Raw genomic sequence first — 13,640 nt, 5'->3', positions numbered from 1 at the left:
GATGGTTTCTTGCAGTGAAAGAGGAAAAGATGGTAAGAAGTAGTCCTACAAAGCCTTCGAGAAGCCAAAGACCAAGGTTGCTGAAGTACCTGGAATTAGGTACATAAAATGAGTTGTGCAGTATTCCCTCCTCTTCTGTTTTTGAAAGAAAATGATATGTGTGTATATGTTAGATATGTATTGTGAACATAATTTAGTCACAATCTAGGGATCACATAATGTATCCTTAGTATGTCACAGTCCAGTTGAAGTTCTGATTTGCCACCTTGTGTAAAATCTAAGACTTGTAATACGGTAGGGCTTTCATGCTCCCCTCCTTGGTGCTGCTGCTTCTGTCCTGTGCTTCCACTTGCACAATAAACTCTAGGATGCAGTGTTACAACTTTGCCCTTATACTATTTCTTCAAAAGACATGGGACTAGTTAAAGAGAATATAGTCTCTTGTATTTATCTGAATATTTTCCATTTATAGTATTCTTTATCCTTCCTGTATATTAGAGTTTCTGTCTAATATCATTTCCCCTCATCCTGAAGAACTTCCTTCAGCTTGTCTTGCAGTGAGGGCTCTTGTAGATTAATTCTGTTTTAATTGAAAATTTCTTTACTTTTGTTCTTGAAATACTGTTTGCTGGCTGTGAAATTTATGGGATGACATTTTTTTTCTTCTTTCCATACTTTCCATAGTCTTGTGGTCTCCCTGTTTTTTGATGAAAAGTTAGCTATCCTATATATTATTGCAGCCATTTTTCTCTGGTTGCTTTCAAGATTTCTTTCTTTTTTTTTTTTTTAGCAGTTTGATTATGATATGCATAGGTCTAGTTTTCTTTGTTTATTTTGCTCTATTTCATTGGGCTTCTTAGAGCTGTAGCTTTGTTTTTTCCACATTGGAATGTTTGAGGCTCTTATTCCCTCATAGTTTTTTTTTCTGCTCCATCCCCTCTCCTCCTGGGACTGCAGTTTTGTGGGTGTGGTAGATTGCTTATGTTGCTGCACAAGTCACCAGGTTCCCTGACCTCCTCTTCTTCTACCTCTATTTAAAATACCATACTTTCAAGTTCTAGAATTTATATTGGGTTCTTTGTTGGTTTATGTTCTGAGCTTTCTCATCTGTTTAATTCATCATAACCTTATTTTCCTGTAACTCAGCTGAGCAGTGAGTCTAATATCTCTTCGGTCAGTTTTTTTTCCCCCCTGTAGGATGTACTTTGCATTGAATATTTGTAATATTCTTACGTTATCAGTATGGATCCTCCTTATACATTTATGCAAAAATTCCTTTTCCTTTCATAATAGAAGGAAGGATTTTTTTTTTTTTGGTAAGTGTTGTTAACTGTTACTTATGTAAAAGTAATCAGCAGGATCCTAGAACGTTCATCCAGCAACTATTTCTTAAGTGTCCACCATGTGCCAAAGCATATTGCTAGAAGGTAATGATGAACAGGACAGATAGGACCCGTGGCCTCATGGAGGTAATAGTGTTCTACCTAAGCTATCTTGCCAAGTTGTAGATATACACAGGTTGACTAGTCTCTTTCATTCACCTGAGCGACTACCTCCTTTGTTAGAGGACAGAAGGTGACTTCTCAGACCATGAACTTTTTAGAGGTAGATTTTTAAATTAGCTTTAAAGATATGAAGTCCATTGTTCCATTGCAGCCTTCGAACAGACCATTTAATATGGAATATTCATTTTGTATTGTTGCTTACCCACTAGTACTCACTTATTTACAAAATGAGTATTTTTCCATAAAATATCATATTTATATTAAATAAAGTAAGCACATAATGCCCAGTTCACATAAGGTTAACCGTCATAAGTAGTTATTTCTAAAAAGTCCTCTACAAGCTATCTAAATGTTAACTAATTCCATTTGTAGTCATTATAAAGCCAGAGACATTTCATTTTGAAAACTTTTAAGATTTTTATCTGTAAAATAAGGAAATTGGAGTAGATGATCTTTTGAGAGCCATTCCAGATTCAGCATTGTGTATCTGATTCTAAAACAAACATTTACAGGTAAATGATTTTTTGATAATAATCATACATTGTTTTGCATTTCCTTTTATTTAATGTCTTAAATTTTCCAGTATATAATCTCTTGAATATGAATCACATTTTTGACTCTATCTCTTTACCAAAACCTGAAGGGTTTTGAAAATTTTCTTGTAGTTACTACTTTGGACACCAAAGCACTGCAATGATTCCTACCAATCAGTCTATTTTCCTTGGAGAGCCAATGTAAGTAGAGTGCTTATTGGTACAGACATTTGATTTCACTATTGGCCTTACCACTTTCTAGTCATTTGAACTTGGTGGAGCTATTTAGCCTCCCTAAGCTGCTCTTTTCATTTGCAAAACGGAAGTTCTGATATTACCTGCTTACCTCAGACAGTTATTCTGATGACTAAATGAGGTAGTGAATATAGCCTTTTCAGAATACAGTGGCTTGAGTAAGGTAGAACTTTATTCATCCTCAGGACCACGTTGGCAGGGCAGCTCTGCTCCCTGATGTCATTCAGGGACTCGGATTCCTTCCACCCAGCCTGGCTAATACTCTTTTATATGGTCAGGACTGGTCACTAGCACTTTTTTGCCCCACTCTGCAGGAACTGGGTCTGGGAAGAAGTCCAGAGCAAGCGCTTTCCTTTAAATTAGTGAATTACAAATAGCACCTCTCTCTCTTGCTCACCCCATTGGAGGGAACAGCTAATGGCTATCATAACATCCGGGAAATAACGTCTTTCCTCTCGGCAGCTAGGTACATAACTAAACTCTATTACTCTGGAAGAGCTGGACTTCATTGGACAAATTCTGCCATAGTCGCTTCTGCTATGACTCTTAGTATTGTGTATTGTTCCTGTCACACAGCATTACACCATACAACTCCAATTACAAGCACTAGGATGGATGAGGGAAGAGTGGAAAGATGAGAATGCATGTTTTTTGTTTTTTTAAATCTAGGGTTGCCCCCACTGAAAATGAGAGGAAATGGGAAATGTGAATGGTGCTGTATTGGCTATCATTCTTATGTTTCAAACAGCATGTAGACCAATCACTTCATCTGATGGTCAGCTGGAGAAAGCTGTTCCAACATTCTTCAGAAAAAAGTGGCTGAGCTGGATTTATTGGTAGTGTACTGGTCTCCTGTGAGGTACCTTTCTGTGAGATTTTCAAGAGTTAGTTTCAGCTATTCCTGACTTTTGCTTTATTACCTGAGTTCAGAACTTAACCCATAGGCCAAATTCAACCATCACTGTAGTGTTAAATTAGTATATATTTGAAAAAAATTCTATTACCTGTTTAACTCACTGCCTTGCTTATGAGTAAGGGCATATCAATTAGAGTTTTTCAGCTCAGGAATTTATAGAATTTCAATGTCTTATAGCTAGGTTACAAAAAATTGTCAGGGTGTCTTTTATGACCTTTTATTTCATATTTTTACAAGGTGCTAAAGAAGTTTTTATTTTGAAGCAAATATAGCATTTTTCTCACTCAGAGAATTTAGTCTTTTCTCTCCTAATTTTAAGCAACCCCAAACAGTTAAAAAAATGGTCACTAATTATTGCTTCACAGAAATAATCATAAGGTGATCTTCTCTTTTGTAAGCATCTCTTGTGCATTAAAATTATTTCATTGGCAAGATTTTTCTTCTTTTACCATTTTTAAGGAGCACATTTTGTGTGTTAAATGAGGTACCTCAGTAAAATCTTCTAGAATCTTAGAGGTCACCTAGTCTAACCTGCGTGTACGTAACAGTTCCTTCCAGAACGGTCTGTAGAGTGACCATTCTCTCTTGGTACATACTGGGGAGTGTAGGTCTTTATTCATTTCATTTATTTTTGGACAGCTCTGTTCAGCATGATCAATATTGTCAAGGTCAGACTTTGCATATGCCCAGAGCACTTTTTGCTTCTCAAAATTCAGAGTCTTTCCAACAGTCCAATTGTTAGCTAATAACCTGGGATTATGAAAATTATTTGGAGTCCTGTTCTAAGTCATGACTTAGGAATTTAGAGATCATTTGCTAACTCCCCACCTAGGGCACAAGTCTTTTCCACAGCCTGCGGGTTCCAGTCCAATCCTAGAACAAAACAGGTGTTCAGCAGATACAGGGTATAATTTCTGCCTAGACTGCTGCTAAGAGAAGGGCTACTGTGTTTGATGAATGACTTGGGATTGCAAGACCTTAAATAGCTAAGGGTTTGAGGAGCTGGGCCTAAGCGGAGTCTGAAAAGCCCTGGAAGATGGGGAGTGCCACAGAGTTGGTTTTACCTCAGACTAAATAAAGATTCATTGGAATGATAAATGAGAGCTTGGGGCTCTCTGGCAAAACTGATTCTCTGTGATCATGAGGGGGAACCTCTCATCTGTGTGTTTTCAGACACTGTGGAACACTTGGAGGTAGTAATTAGTGGTCTATAAAAGATCCTCAGAAATTGCTTCCGTAAAGCATTATTAAATTTTATAAGATTACTTTTTCTTCTATACTAGTTTCTATTCTAGACTAGAATAAAAAGACACTAATCTGTTATTTGATTAATCAGTTTTAATCTGATTTGAATTCTGCAGTTTAGAGATGTTACAACCTTATCTCTGTGTAGTAAATATTTGTAGTTCTGCCTTTGCAGGAGCTGTAAATAACATTGACTAGATAGGTCTTGTCTGGTATTACGAATGATTAATGTGAGTTTGAGATCTAGGCTGTCCAAAAGGTTATATATAACTTTCAGGCACATTCTGATGAAGTGCTGGATGGCAAGGGAGAGAATGCCATACGATATGCTCCTGGACAAACAGTCTGGATTTATTTTGACATTTGGATTCACAGGATACATGTATAAGAAATTGCACTTAAAAGGTGAGGGTTGAGGTTTGGGATTTATAGGCTTTAAGATTTTTGACTCTTTTCTGTGATACAACACACAATTAGCAGTCAGCTTCATCTTTCTACCAGTTGAGGGAAGGGCATCCTGCATTTTAGTTCTTTGTAAAAACTGTAAAGTATCATTTGGAAAGCAGAGTGGAGCAGATCCAAATTAGTAAGTCATAGATGGTGACTTCACACGTGTCCTCTGGGCTGAGACCTGTAATTCAGTGATTCATTTTGGGAGTTGATGGTCCTATATACTTAGAAAGAGAGACCTTTCCTCCTGCGGGTCCAAGCCCAGAGGACTCTCCCATGATCCTCTCCATCATGAAGTCTTCTACATAGAGATTTGACTTCCCGAGACTTTGGAATGGGGGTTATAATTATTTGAGCGGTTATGAACCCTTTTGAAAATCTGATGAAAACTACAGGCATTTAGCAAAGTACCTCAAGGCAGGTTCTTTTTTATTTACCCCTTGAAGGCCATCCTTCTAGGACTCGATGTTAGGTTAAACACCCATGCCCTAAGGTAATCTCAGCTCTGGGAAAGTAACTTAATGGGATCTGTGGGTTATCTGTTTTACTCTGTTAAGATGTTAACACTCTGAGTCCATAATTCTTGAACATAAAACATTTCTGACTTTTCCTTAACTAATATTCCTTTTATTTTTTTTTTTGGTCCCGTGTTTGTTTTGAAGTCCTATTCATCTGTGTCATATTCTTTAAAACGTTTTTGTGAAATGTAACAAACATATCCAAAGTTAGTTATACTTTAATAAATCCTTTTAAAGTGTGCATTTATGTTTTACTATTAACCAGGTCAAGAACTAGAGTATTGAAGGTAGGTGGTTTCCTGGAGGGCTGAGAAGTAACAACCGTCTCCTATTTGATAGAAGTAGTCACTAATCTGACCTGTAAGATAGTCATTTCCTTGCTCTTTATAATTTTACCAGCTCCAAATTTTTCCTAAGATAATCTGACACTTTTTGTTTTGCTTCTCTCAGCATTATGCTTGTGTGCCATCCATGTTGTTGTAGATACCTGTAGTTTATTTACTTTCATTGTTGCTTCATATTCCATTATACGGCTATACTACAGTTTATGTATGTGCTATATACTTCTATAAGGTTTTCATGATGTCTTTTCTCTGCCTTGGACCAGATTTCCTCTCCATTAATAGTGAAGTCATATTTTAACTAGTAACTAACTTTATTACCTAAAAATTATTTGAAAATTTATTTATTTTTTTATAATGATTTTTTATTATGTTAGTCACCATACAGTATATTTGAAAATTTAAATAAGGCGTTGAAATCAGTTGAAACAAGTAATCAATTCTCATATTTTCTGGTTTTTATCCTCCATAAAACCAGTATGTAATATATTTTCTTCTAAATATTTTGTATATATTATATCCCTGGTTATCAGAAAAGTTCCTTAAACACATTCAACAAATAATTTGAGTATCTTCTAGGTGCCAGGCACTGTGGCAGGTGGTGGGGCTGCAGAACTTTATAAACATGTAGTTATTTTATTCTTTATATATTGTTAAACAGATGTGTGTATGTGTTTAAAAAGATAATACAGAAGATATAAAATGAAAATTTTGATTGTCTGTTCCCTCAGTCTTATACTCAGTGTTAAATTTCTTGATTATCCTTTCTAGGAAGTAATAATCTTATACATCTACAGCCTTAAAAAAATTACACAGTGGAATCTTCTTGCATGTCTTTTTTTTAATATATCCTGAAGATTTCAGTGAAAGTTAGCATTTATTTAATTAGGAAACTGTCGGAAACCTAAATTAATAAAACCAGTGCCTTTGTATTCTCATTCTTCCAGATATATTATAGAAGCAATAATCTTGAGAAACACTATGCCTTTGACTTATTAGGAATCAGATTTATTTACAGGACATGATAAAATTTACCTATGGGAAATCATAACTTCAAATTGTTACATGTCTATATTGTTTGTTTATTCCTTAGGCATTGTTGGAGACCATGTTTGGTGTAAAAGTGATTATAACAGGTGATGCGTTTGTTCCTGGGGAAAGAAGTGTCATTATCATGAATCATCGGACAAGAATGGACTGGCTGTTCCTGTGGAACTGTCTGATGAGATATAGCTACCTCAGATTGGAGAAAATTTGCCTCAAAGCTAGTCTCAAAAGTGTTCCTGGATTTGGTAGGTTATTCACAATTTAAGTTGTTCGTTCATTCATATGTTACTCCCTGACCCCCACCTTAAAACTACAGAATAACTAACTTGTTAAACTCCACTTCAGTATTAAAAAGTCATTTCCATTTTTTTCTCAGTAGCCCAAAAACGTGGATCAAAACAGATTATTTTAATCTCTTTTTTGAAATATTTCATGTTGAGAGAATAAGCTCTTCTCAAGGAAGTAGATGTGGTCCCAGAGAGACTGACACTTTGAAGGATATGAATTAATAGTTCAGTAACTCTTTATTGCATATCATGCTTGTAATTTAGGCCAGAAAAAAATGAACTGATTCATTCACATTCATCTAACAAATATTAATTGGATACCGATTGGTTCTTAGCAATATACTAGTTGCTGGTATTTTCTGAACTTTCCTAATCCATAGCTTTTTTTTAAGTTTTCATTCTGCTTGTTGTATACTATGATATTAAAATTCCTAGCAATACAACAGGTTGCATGGTAGAGAAGTCGGGATATTTCAGCATTGCATTTTACAACTTAATCACCTTCCTCCACTTAATGTGAAATGGGATGGGGAGCAGACTAAATCTGTATTCAAACCAGCCGTTCACATATGGGTATATGAAAGCTCCCTGACAGCTGTATCTATTACATCTCTACTTCTGGGGTTTCCAGTCTAACATGATTATTTGAATTCTTTGCCTTCCAAACTATGCCCTTATCAGTGTACGGAAATGGTTGAGGATTTGTGAGGGCAAAAAGGTAGATGTCCTCAGGACGGACTAGTAAGGAGGTTTGTACTCTCAGGACAGTCTGATTTCTTACATGGCAACTCACTTCCTTTAGAGTTAACATCCCCCTAAAACTAGCATGAAACTGCAAGGCATTCTATGACCTAGCCTCAGAATTCATATAGTGTCACATCCACAACATATCATTGGTGGAAGCAGTCACTATCTTCAAAGATTCTAGGGGAGAGCACAGACCTCAGTTCTTGATGAGAAATGTCAAAGAAAGACCTTACCGGTATTTCCAAAACTACCACTTCCCTAAAAGGACTGATCAAGAAAGAAAAGAGGAGGCACATGTTACCGGTAGCAAGATTGATAACATCTTGTTCCTGATTCTACATAAAATAATAGTAACAGAATATTAAAAACTCGTGCAGATGAGTTTGAAGATTTATATGAAATCAGGAAATTACAGAAAAAGCGGTCTTGTGTCTAATAAAAAGGTTTTTGGAGGACAATGGCAGCAGCCTGATTTTTCTCAGACCTTAAAAAAGTGATCAGTCAGAGGAAGTAAAACCATGTATCACTCATCTCTTCAGAATGACAGGAGACAAAGAATACCATAACATTCTAGTTGCCTTAACTAGAGAAATAAATTCTAAAGGCTTAAGAGTAGAGGGGCATGGACAACTAAGAAAAAGCCTAATACTAAGTTCCAGAATACTGAACACAGGACATAATGGTTCATAGCACATGATATAGGGAAATGATTAGAAAGACGGTGGGACCTGAAGAGGCAGCCTCAGAGAAGCATTGCTTTTGAAGGAGAAGCCAATACGAAGAGAAGAGTTAGCTCCCCCTAGAGGTGTGGCAGTGAGGAAAACAAAGATCCTGCAGGAATAAAAAGAGTAGCAAAAAATAATAGCCTTTCTTCACCTCTCCCCCAATAAAACTACAAAAAACTGCCATAAAATAATTTTATATCTATAAAAGAAACCTCTTAAGTGGAGGGAAGAACTAAAACATTCAAAATCTACACTGTAACACAACACTTTCAACTGAACGAAATGTCATCAAATAAATAAATATTTGGGAGTATGGGGGGGAAAAACAGAACAGTAATGGTCAAGAAAACAAGAAAAAATGTAAAGGGACTCAATTGAATTAAAAAAAAAAAAAAGGACAAGAAAGCAAAATCCTACCAGAAATGTATAGGAAAACAGGAAGACAAAGAGAATGGAAATGAAAAAAATTGTCAGAAAGTAGTTGAAATGGAAGGTAGTCAAAGGAGGTCTGCCATATATGTAATTAGAGCCCCTAAAGAAGACAATCAAAAGTGTAACCCAAGAAAACATTTTGGGCATAAATGATGACATGAGAGGCACTTCCTGGATCAACAGCATGAGTAACTCCACAGACCGACTGCCCAGTGAAATGGTGAAAATTCTAAAACAACTGTCATTTAAAGTCTCTGGAGATGGACGTACAGCAAATGAACATTTATTCAAGGAAGTTTACCAAGATTTGTTAAAAACATTGAGAATCTGTGGTGTTTGAAACAACACATTTTCTTTCCCTTTAAACCCCCCTCCCCCCCAGTTTAGTCAGACAGAAACTCCACTCCAAACTGATACAGCCAAAAAAAAAAAAAAACAGGCCTCCCTCCCTCTCTTGCTCCTCATTGAATGGCTTTCTTCCACAAGTCCTCACTATCTTCACTGGAATGACTTCATATTGATTATATGATGACTGGGCTCTGTGGTTTTCAAGAAAGCAAATTAAGCTAGACATCTCAGGTAAAATAAAAACTTTACATCTGTATATGAAGGAACAATGAATTTGAAGTACAAGAAAATCACTTAATGCCAAACTTTTATTTCCATTTAATATAGTACATAACATATTTAAAGCTTGCATTCTCCAGTTAGGTGTTACTTTGACTCGAACCTAAATACAGAATATTTATCTCTTATTTTGAAATTAACTTTAGAGCCAAACATGTTTAGGCAGGATCTAGGAACCATTAAATCTTCTCTTTCATTGTCATATAGACTATTTTGACAGACTTGCCATTTATTTAAGAGCTTATATTAAAAAACCATATAAACAAAAAATGAATATGATGAGCCTGTGTGGGTCATACTACAGCAAACAGGAGGAATAAAAATGTAGAGTTTTAGAATGTGTTCTAACTTAAGTTGCTGCTAACTTAAAATAAGACTACTTCCATTTGTAACAGTCTATGTAAGTCTCATGGTAACTACAAAGCAAAACCTTGTAGTTAGATACACAAAAAAGAGAAAGGAATTTGAGCATATCAGTGCAGAAAATCATCAAATCACAAAGGAAGGGAACCAAAGAAGAGAGGCGCAAAGGAACTATAAAATAGCCAGAAAACACGATGGCAATGAGTGCATTCCTATCAATATTTACTTTAAATGTGAATGGACTAAATTCTCCAATTAAAAAACAGAGTGGCTAACAAGACCCGTCTATATATTGCCTATAAGAAATTCACCTCAGCTGTAAGAATACACTGAATAGACTGAAGAATAGACTGAAAATGAAGGGATGGAGAAGATAATCCATGCACATGGAAACCTAAAGAAAGCTAAAGACTAATTAAGAGACAAGGTCATTATATGATGATAAAGGGGTCCATCCAATAAGAAGATAGGAGTACAGTAATAGTGCAGGACTTTAAAACCCACTTTTATCAATGGATAGATCATCCAGACAGAAAAATCAATAAGGAGACATTGGCCTTAGACTAGATAGACTTTACAGACATATACAGACATATTTGACATCTTTCTTTTTTCTTGATGTAGGCATTTATCACTATGAACTTCCCTCTTAGAACTGCTCTTGCCACATGTTAGACTAGATAGACTTTACAGACATATACAGAACATTTCATCCAAATTCAACAGAATACACATTCTTTTCATGTAACACATGGAAACAATCTGTAAGATATGTCAACTGTTAGGCCACAAAACAAGTCTTTTTTTTTTTAAGTTTTTATTTAAATTCCAGTTAGTCAACACAGCATAATATTAGTTTCAGGTATACAATTTAGTGATTCAACACTTCCATACAACATCCGGTGCTCCCCCAAGTGCACTCCTTAATCCCCATCTCCTATTTCAACCCCCCCCCCCCCACCTACATCCCCTCTGGTAACCAGTTTGTTCTGTATGGTTAAGAGTCTCGTTTGGTTTGCCTCTCAATAAATTTAAGATTGACATGATATGAAGCATCTTTTCTGATCTCAATAATATGAGACTAAAAGCCATTATAAAAAGAAAACTGGAAAACTCACGAATTTGTGGAGATTGACAAACTGACATGCTGTTTAAAGAAGAAAGCAAAAGATAAAAAAGTATCTTGAAGCAAATGGAAGTACCACATACCAAAACCAAAAAATTTCCTGGCTGTGGCAAGAGCAGTTCTAAGAGGGAAGTTCATAGTGATAAATGCCTACATCAAGAAACAATAAAGATGTCAAATAACCTAACTTTACACCTCAAGGAACTAGAAAAAGAGGAACAAATGAAGCCAAAAGTTAGTACAGAAAGAAAATAACAAGGATCAGGTGCAAATAATGAAACTGAGTAAAAAGACTATTTAGAAATGTAATAAAATTTTTGGAAAATGTAATCAAAATCGAGAAACCTTTAGCTAGAATCACCCAAGAAAAAGAGATCACAAATACAAATGAAAGGAGATGTAAAAACTGATACCACAGAAATACAAAGGATCGTAAGAGACTGCTATGAACAGTTGTATGTCAACAAATTGGACAACTTAGAAGAAATAACTTCCTAGAAGTGTAATACCTAGCAAGACTGAATCATGAAGAAATAGAAAATCCGAACAGACTAGTAAAGATTTCATTAGCCATCCAATACTTCCCAATAAACAAAAGTTCAGGACCAGATGGCTTCACTGGTGAACTCTACCAAACATTTAAAGAATACCAGTTCTTCTCCACCTCTTCCAAACAATAGAATCAAACAATAGAATAGGAGGGAACACTTCTAAAGTCATTTTTACAAGGCCAGCATTACCCTCATACCAAAATGAGATAGGATTCCTTAAGAAAAGGACATGCCAGTATACCTGATGAACACAGATGTGAAAATTCTCAACAAAATATGAGCAAACTGAACTTAAAAATAAATTAAAAGAATACATGGCATGGAGGAAGTGGCATTTACCCTCAGGCTACTTTAATGCACTGCTTATTTCTCAAAGCAAAATATTCTCTTCAGTGTTGCGCTAGACTTTTCATTAAGAGTCTTGCTTATAAAATAAATTCCTTTGGTGATCATTTCACCTTTGGATAAGAGTTTTGTCCTCAATAAATACCACAGTCAGAATTTAAAAAAAAAATTAAAGAACTCATACACCATGGTCAAGTAGGATTTATTCTGGGGGATGCAAGGATGGTACACCATTTGCAAATCAACCAATGTGATAATACCACATTAACGAAATGAGGGATACAGATCATAAGATCATCTCAATAGATGCCAAAAAGCATTTGACAGAATTCAACATCCATTTATGATAAAAAATTCTCAACAAAGTGAGTATTGAGGAGACGTATCTCAATATCATAAAGGCTGTATATGAGAAGCCCATACCTAACATCAGATTAAATGCTGGAAGCTTGAGACTTTTCCTCTAAAATCAGGAATAAGACAAGAATGCCTCTTCGCAGATGACATGATACTCTATATGGAAAACCCAAAAGAATCCACCCCCAAACTACTAGAAGTTATAGAGCAATTCAGTAATGTGGCAGGATACAAAATCAAGGCTCAGAAATCAGTTGCATTTCTATACACGAACAATGAGACTGAAGAAAGAGAAATTAGGGAATCTATCCCATTTACAATAGCACCAAAAATCATACATTATCTTGGAATTAACCAGAGACGTAAAGGAACTATAGTCTAGAAACTACAAATCACACTTGAAAGACATTGAAGAAGACACAAACAGATGGGAAAATATTCCATGCTCATGGATCGGAAGAATTAACATAATTAAAACGTCCATGCTACCCAGAGCAATCTACACTTTCAGTGCTATCCCGATCAAAATACCAATGACATTTTTCAAAGAACTGGAACAAACAGTCCTTAAATCTGTGTGGAACCAGAAAAGGCCCCGAATCGCCAAGGAACTGTTGAAAAGGAAAAACAAAGCTGGGGGCATCACACTGCAGGATTTCAAGCTGTACTACAAAGCTGTGATCACAAAGACAGCATGGTACTGGCACAAAAACAGACACATAGACCAATGGAACCCAGAAATGGACCCTCGGCTCTTTGGGCAGCTAATCTTTGATAAAGCAGGAAAAAACATCCAGTGGAAAAAAGACAGTCTTTTCAATAAATGGTGCTGGGAAAATTGGACAGCTACATGCAAAAGAATGACACTTGACCACTCTCTCACACCATACACAAAGATAAACTCCAAATGGACGAAAGACCTCGATGTGAGACAGGAATCCATCAAAATCCTAGAGGAGAGCATAGGCAACAACCTCTTTGACATCGGCCATGCAACTTTTTTCATGACACGCCTCCAAAGGCAAGAGAAACAAAAGATAAAATGAACCTGTGGGACTTCATCAAGATAAAAAGCTTCTGCACAGCCAAGGAAACAGTTAAAAAAAACTAAGAGGCAGCCCACGGAATGGGAGAAGATATTTACAAATGACACTACAGATAAAAGACTGGTATCCAAGATCTACAAAGAACTTCTCAAACTCAGTACACGAGAAACAAATAAACAAATCATAAAATGGGAAGAAGATACGAATAGACACTTTTCCAATGA

General features: G+C 35.9%; 1 protein-coding gene across 9 annotated transcripts in view; it reads left to right on the top strand.

The window, feature by feature from the left end:
- LCLAT1 (lysocardiolipin acyltransferase 1) overlaps nucleotides 1–13,640 on the top strand; it is a 185,987-nt gene that overhangs the window by 67,143 nt on the left and 105,204 nt on the right. For all 9 annotated transcript variants that reach the window (XM_026478317.4, XM_048222546.2, XM_048222547.2 and 6 more), the window contains one exon: nucleotides 6,857–7,055. In XM_026478317.4, the coding sequence (XP_026334102.2) occupies nucleotides 6,857–7,055 (199 nt within the window). The remainder of the gene's footprint in view (nucleotides 1–6,856; nucleotides 7,056–13,640) is intronic.

The sequence above is a fragment of the Ursus arctos genome, unplaced genomic scaffold (assembly GCF_023065955.2).
Source record: "Ursus arctos isolate Adak ecotype North America unplaced genomic scaffold, UrsArc2.0 scaffold_8, whole genome shotgun sequence".
In the NCBI taxonomy this organism is placed as follows: domain Eukaryota; kingdom Metazoa; phylum Chordata; class Mammalia; order Carnivora; family Ursidae; genus Ursus; species Ursus arctos.
The sequence above is the reverse complement of the archived record's forward strand: the minus strand, read 5'-3'. Positions and strand labels throughout refer to the sequence as shown.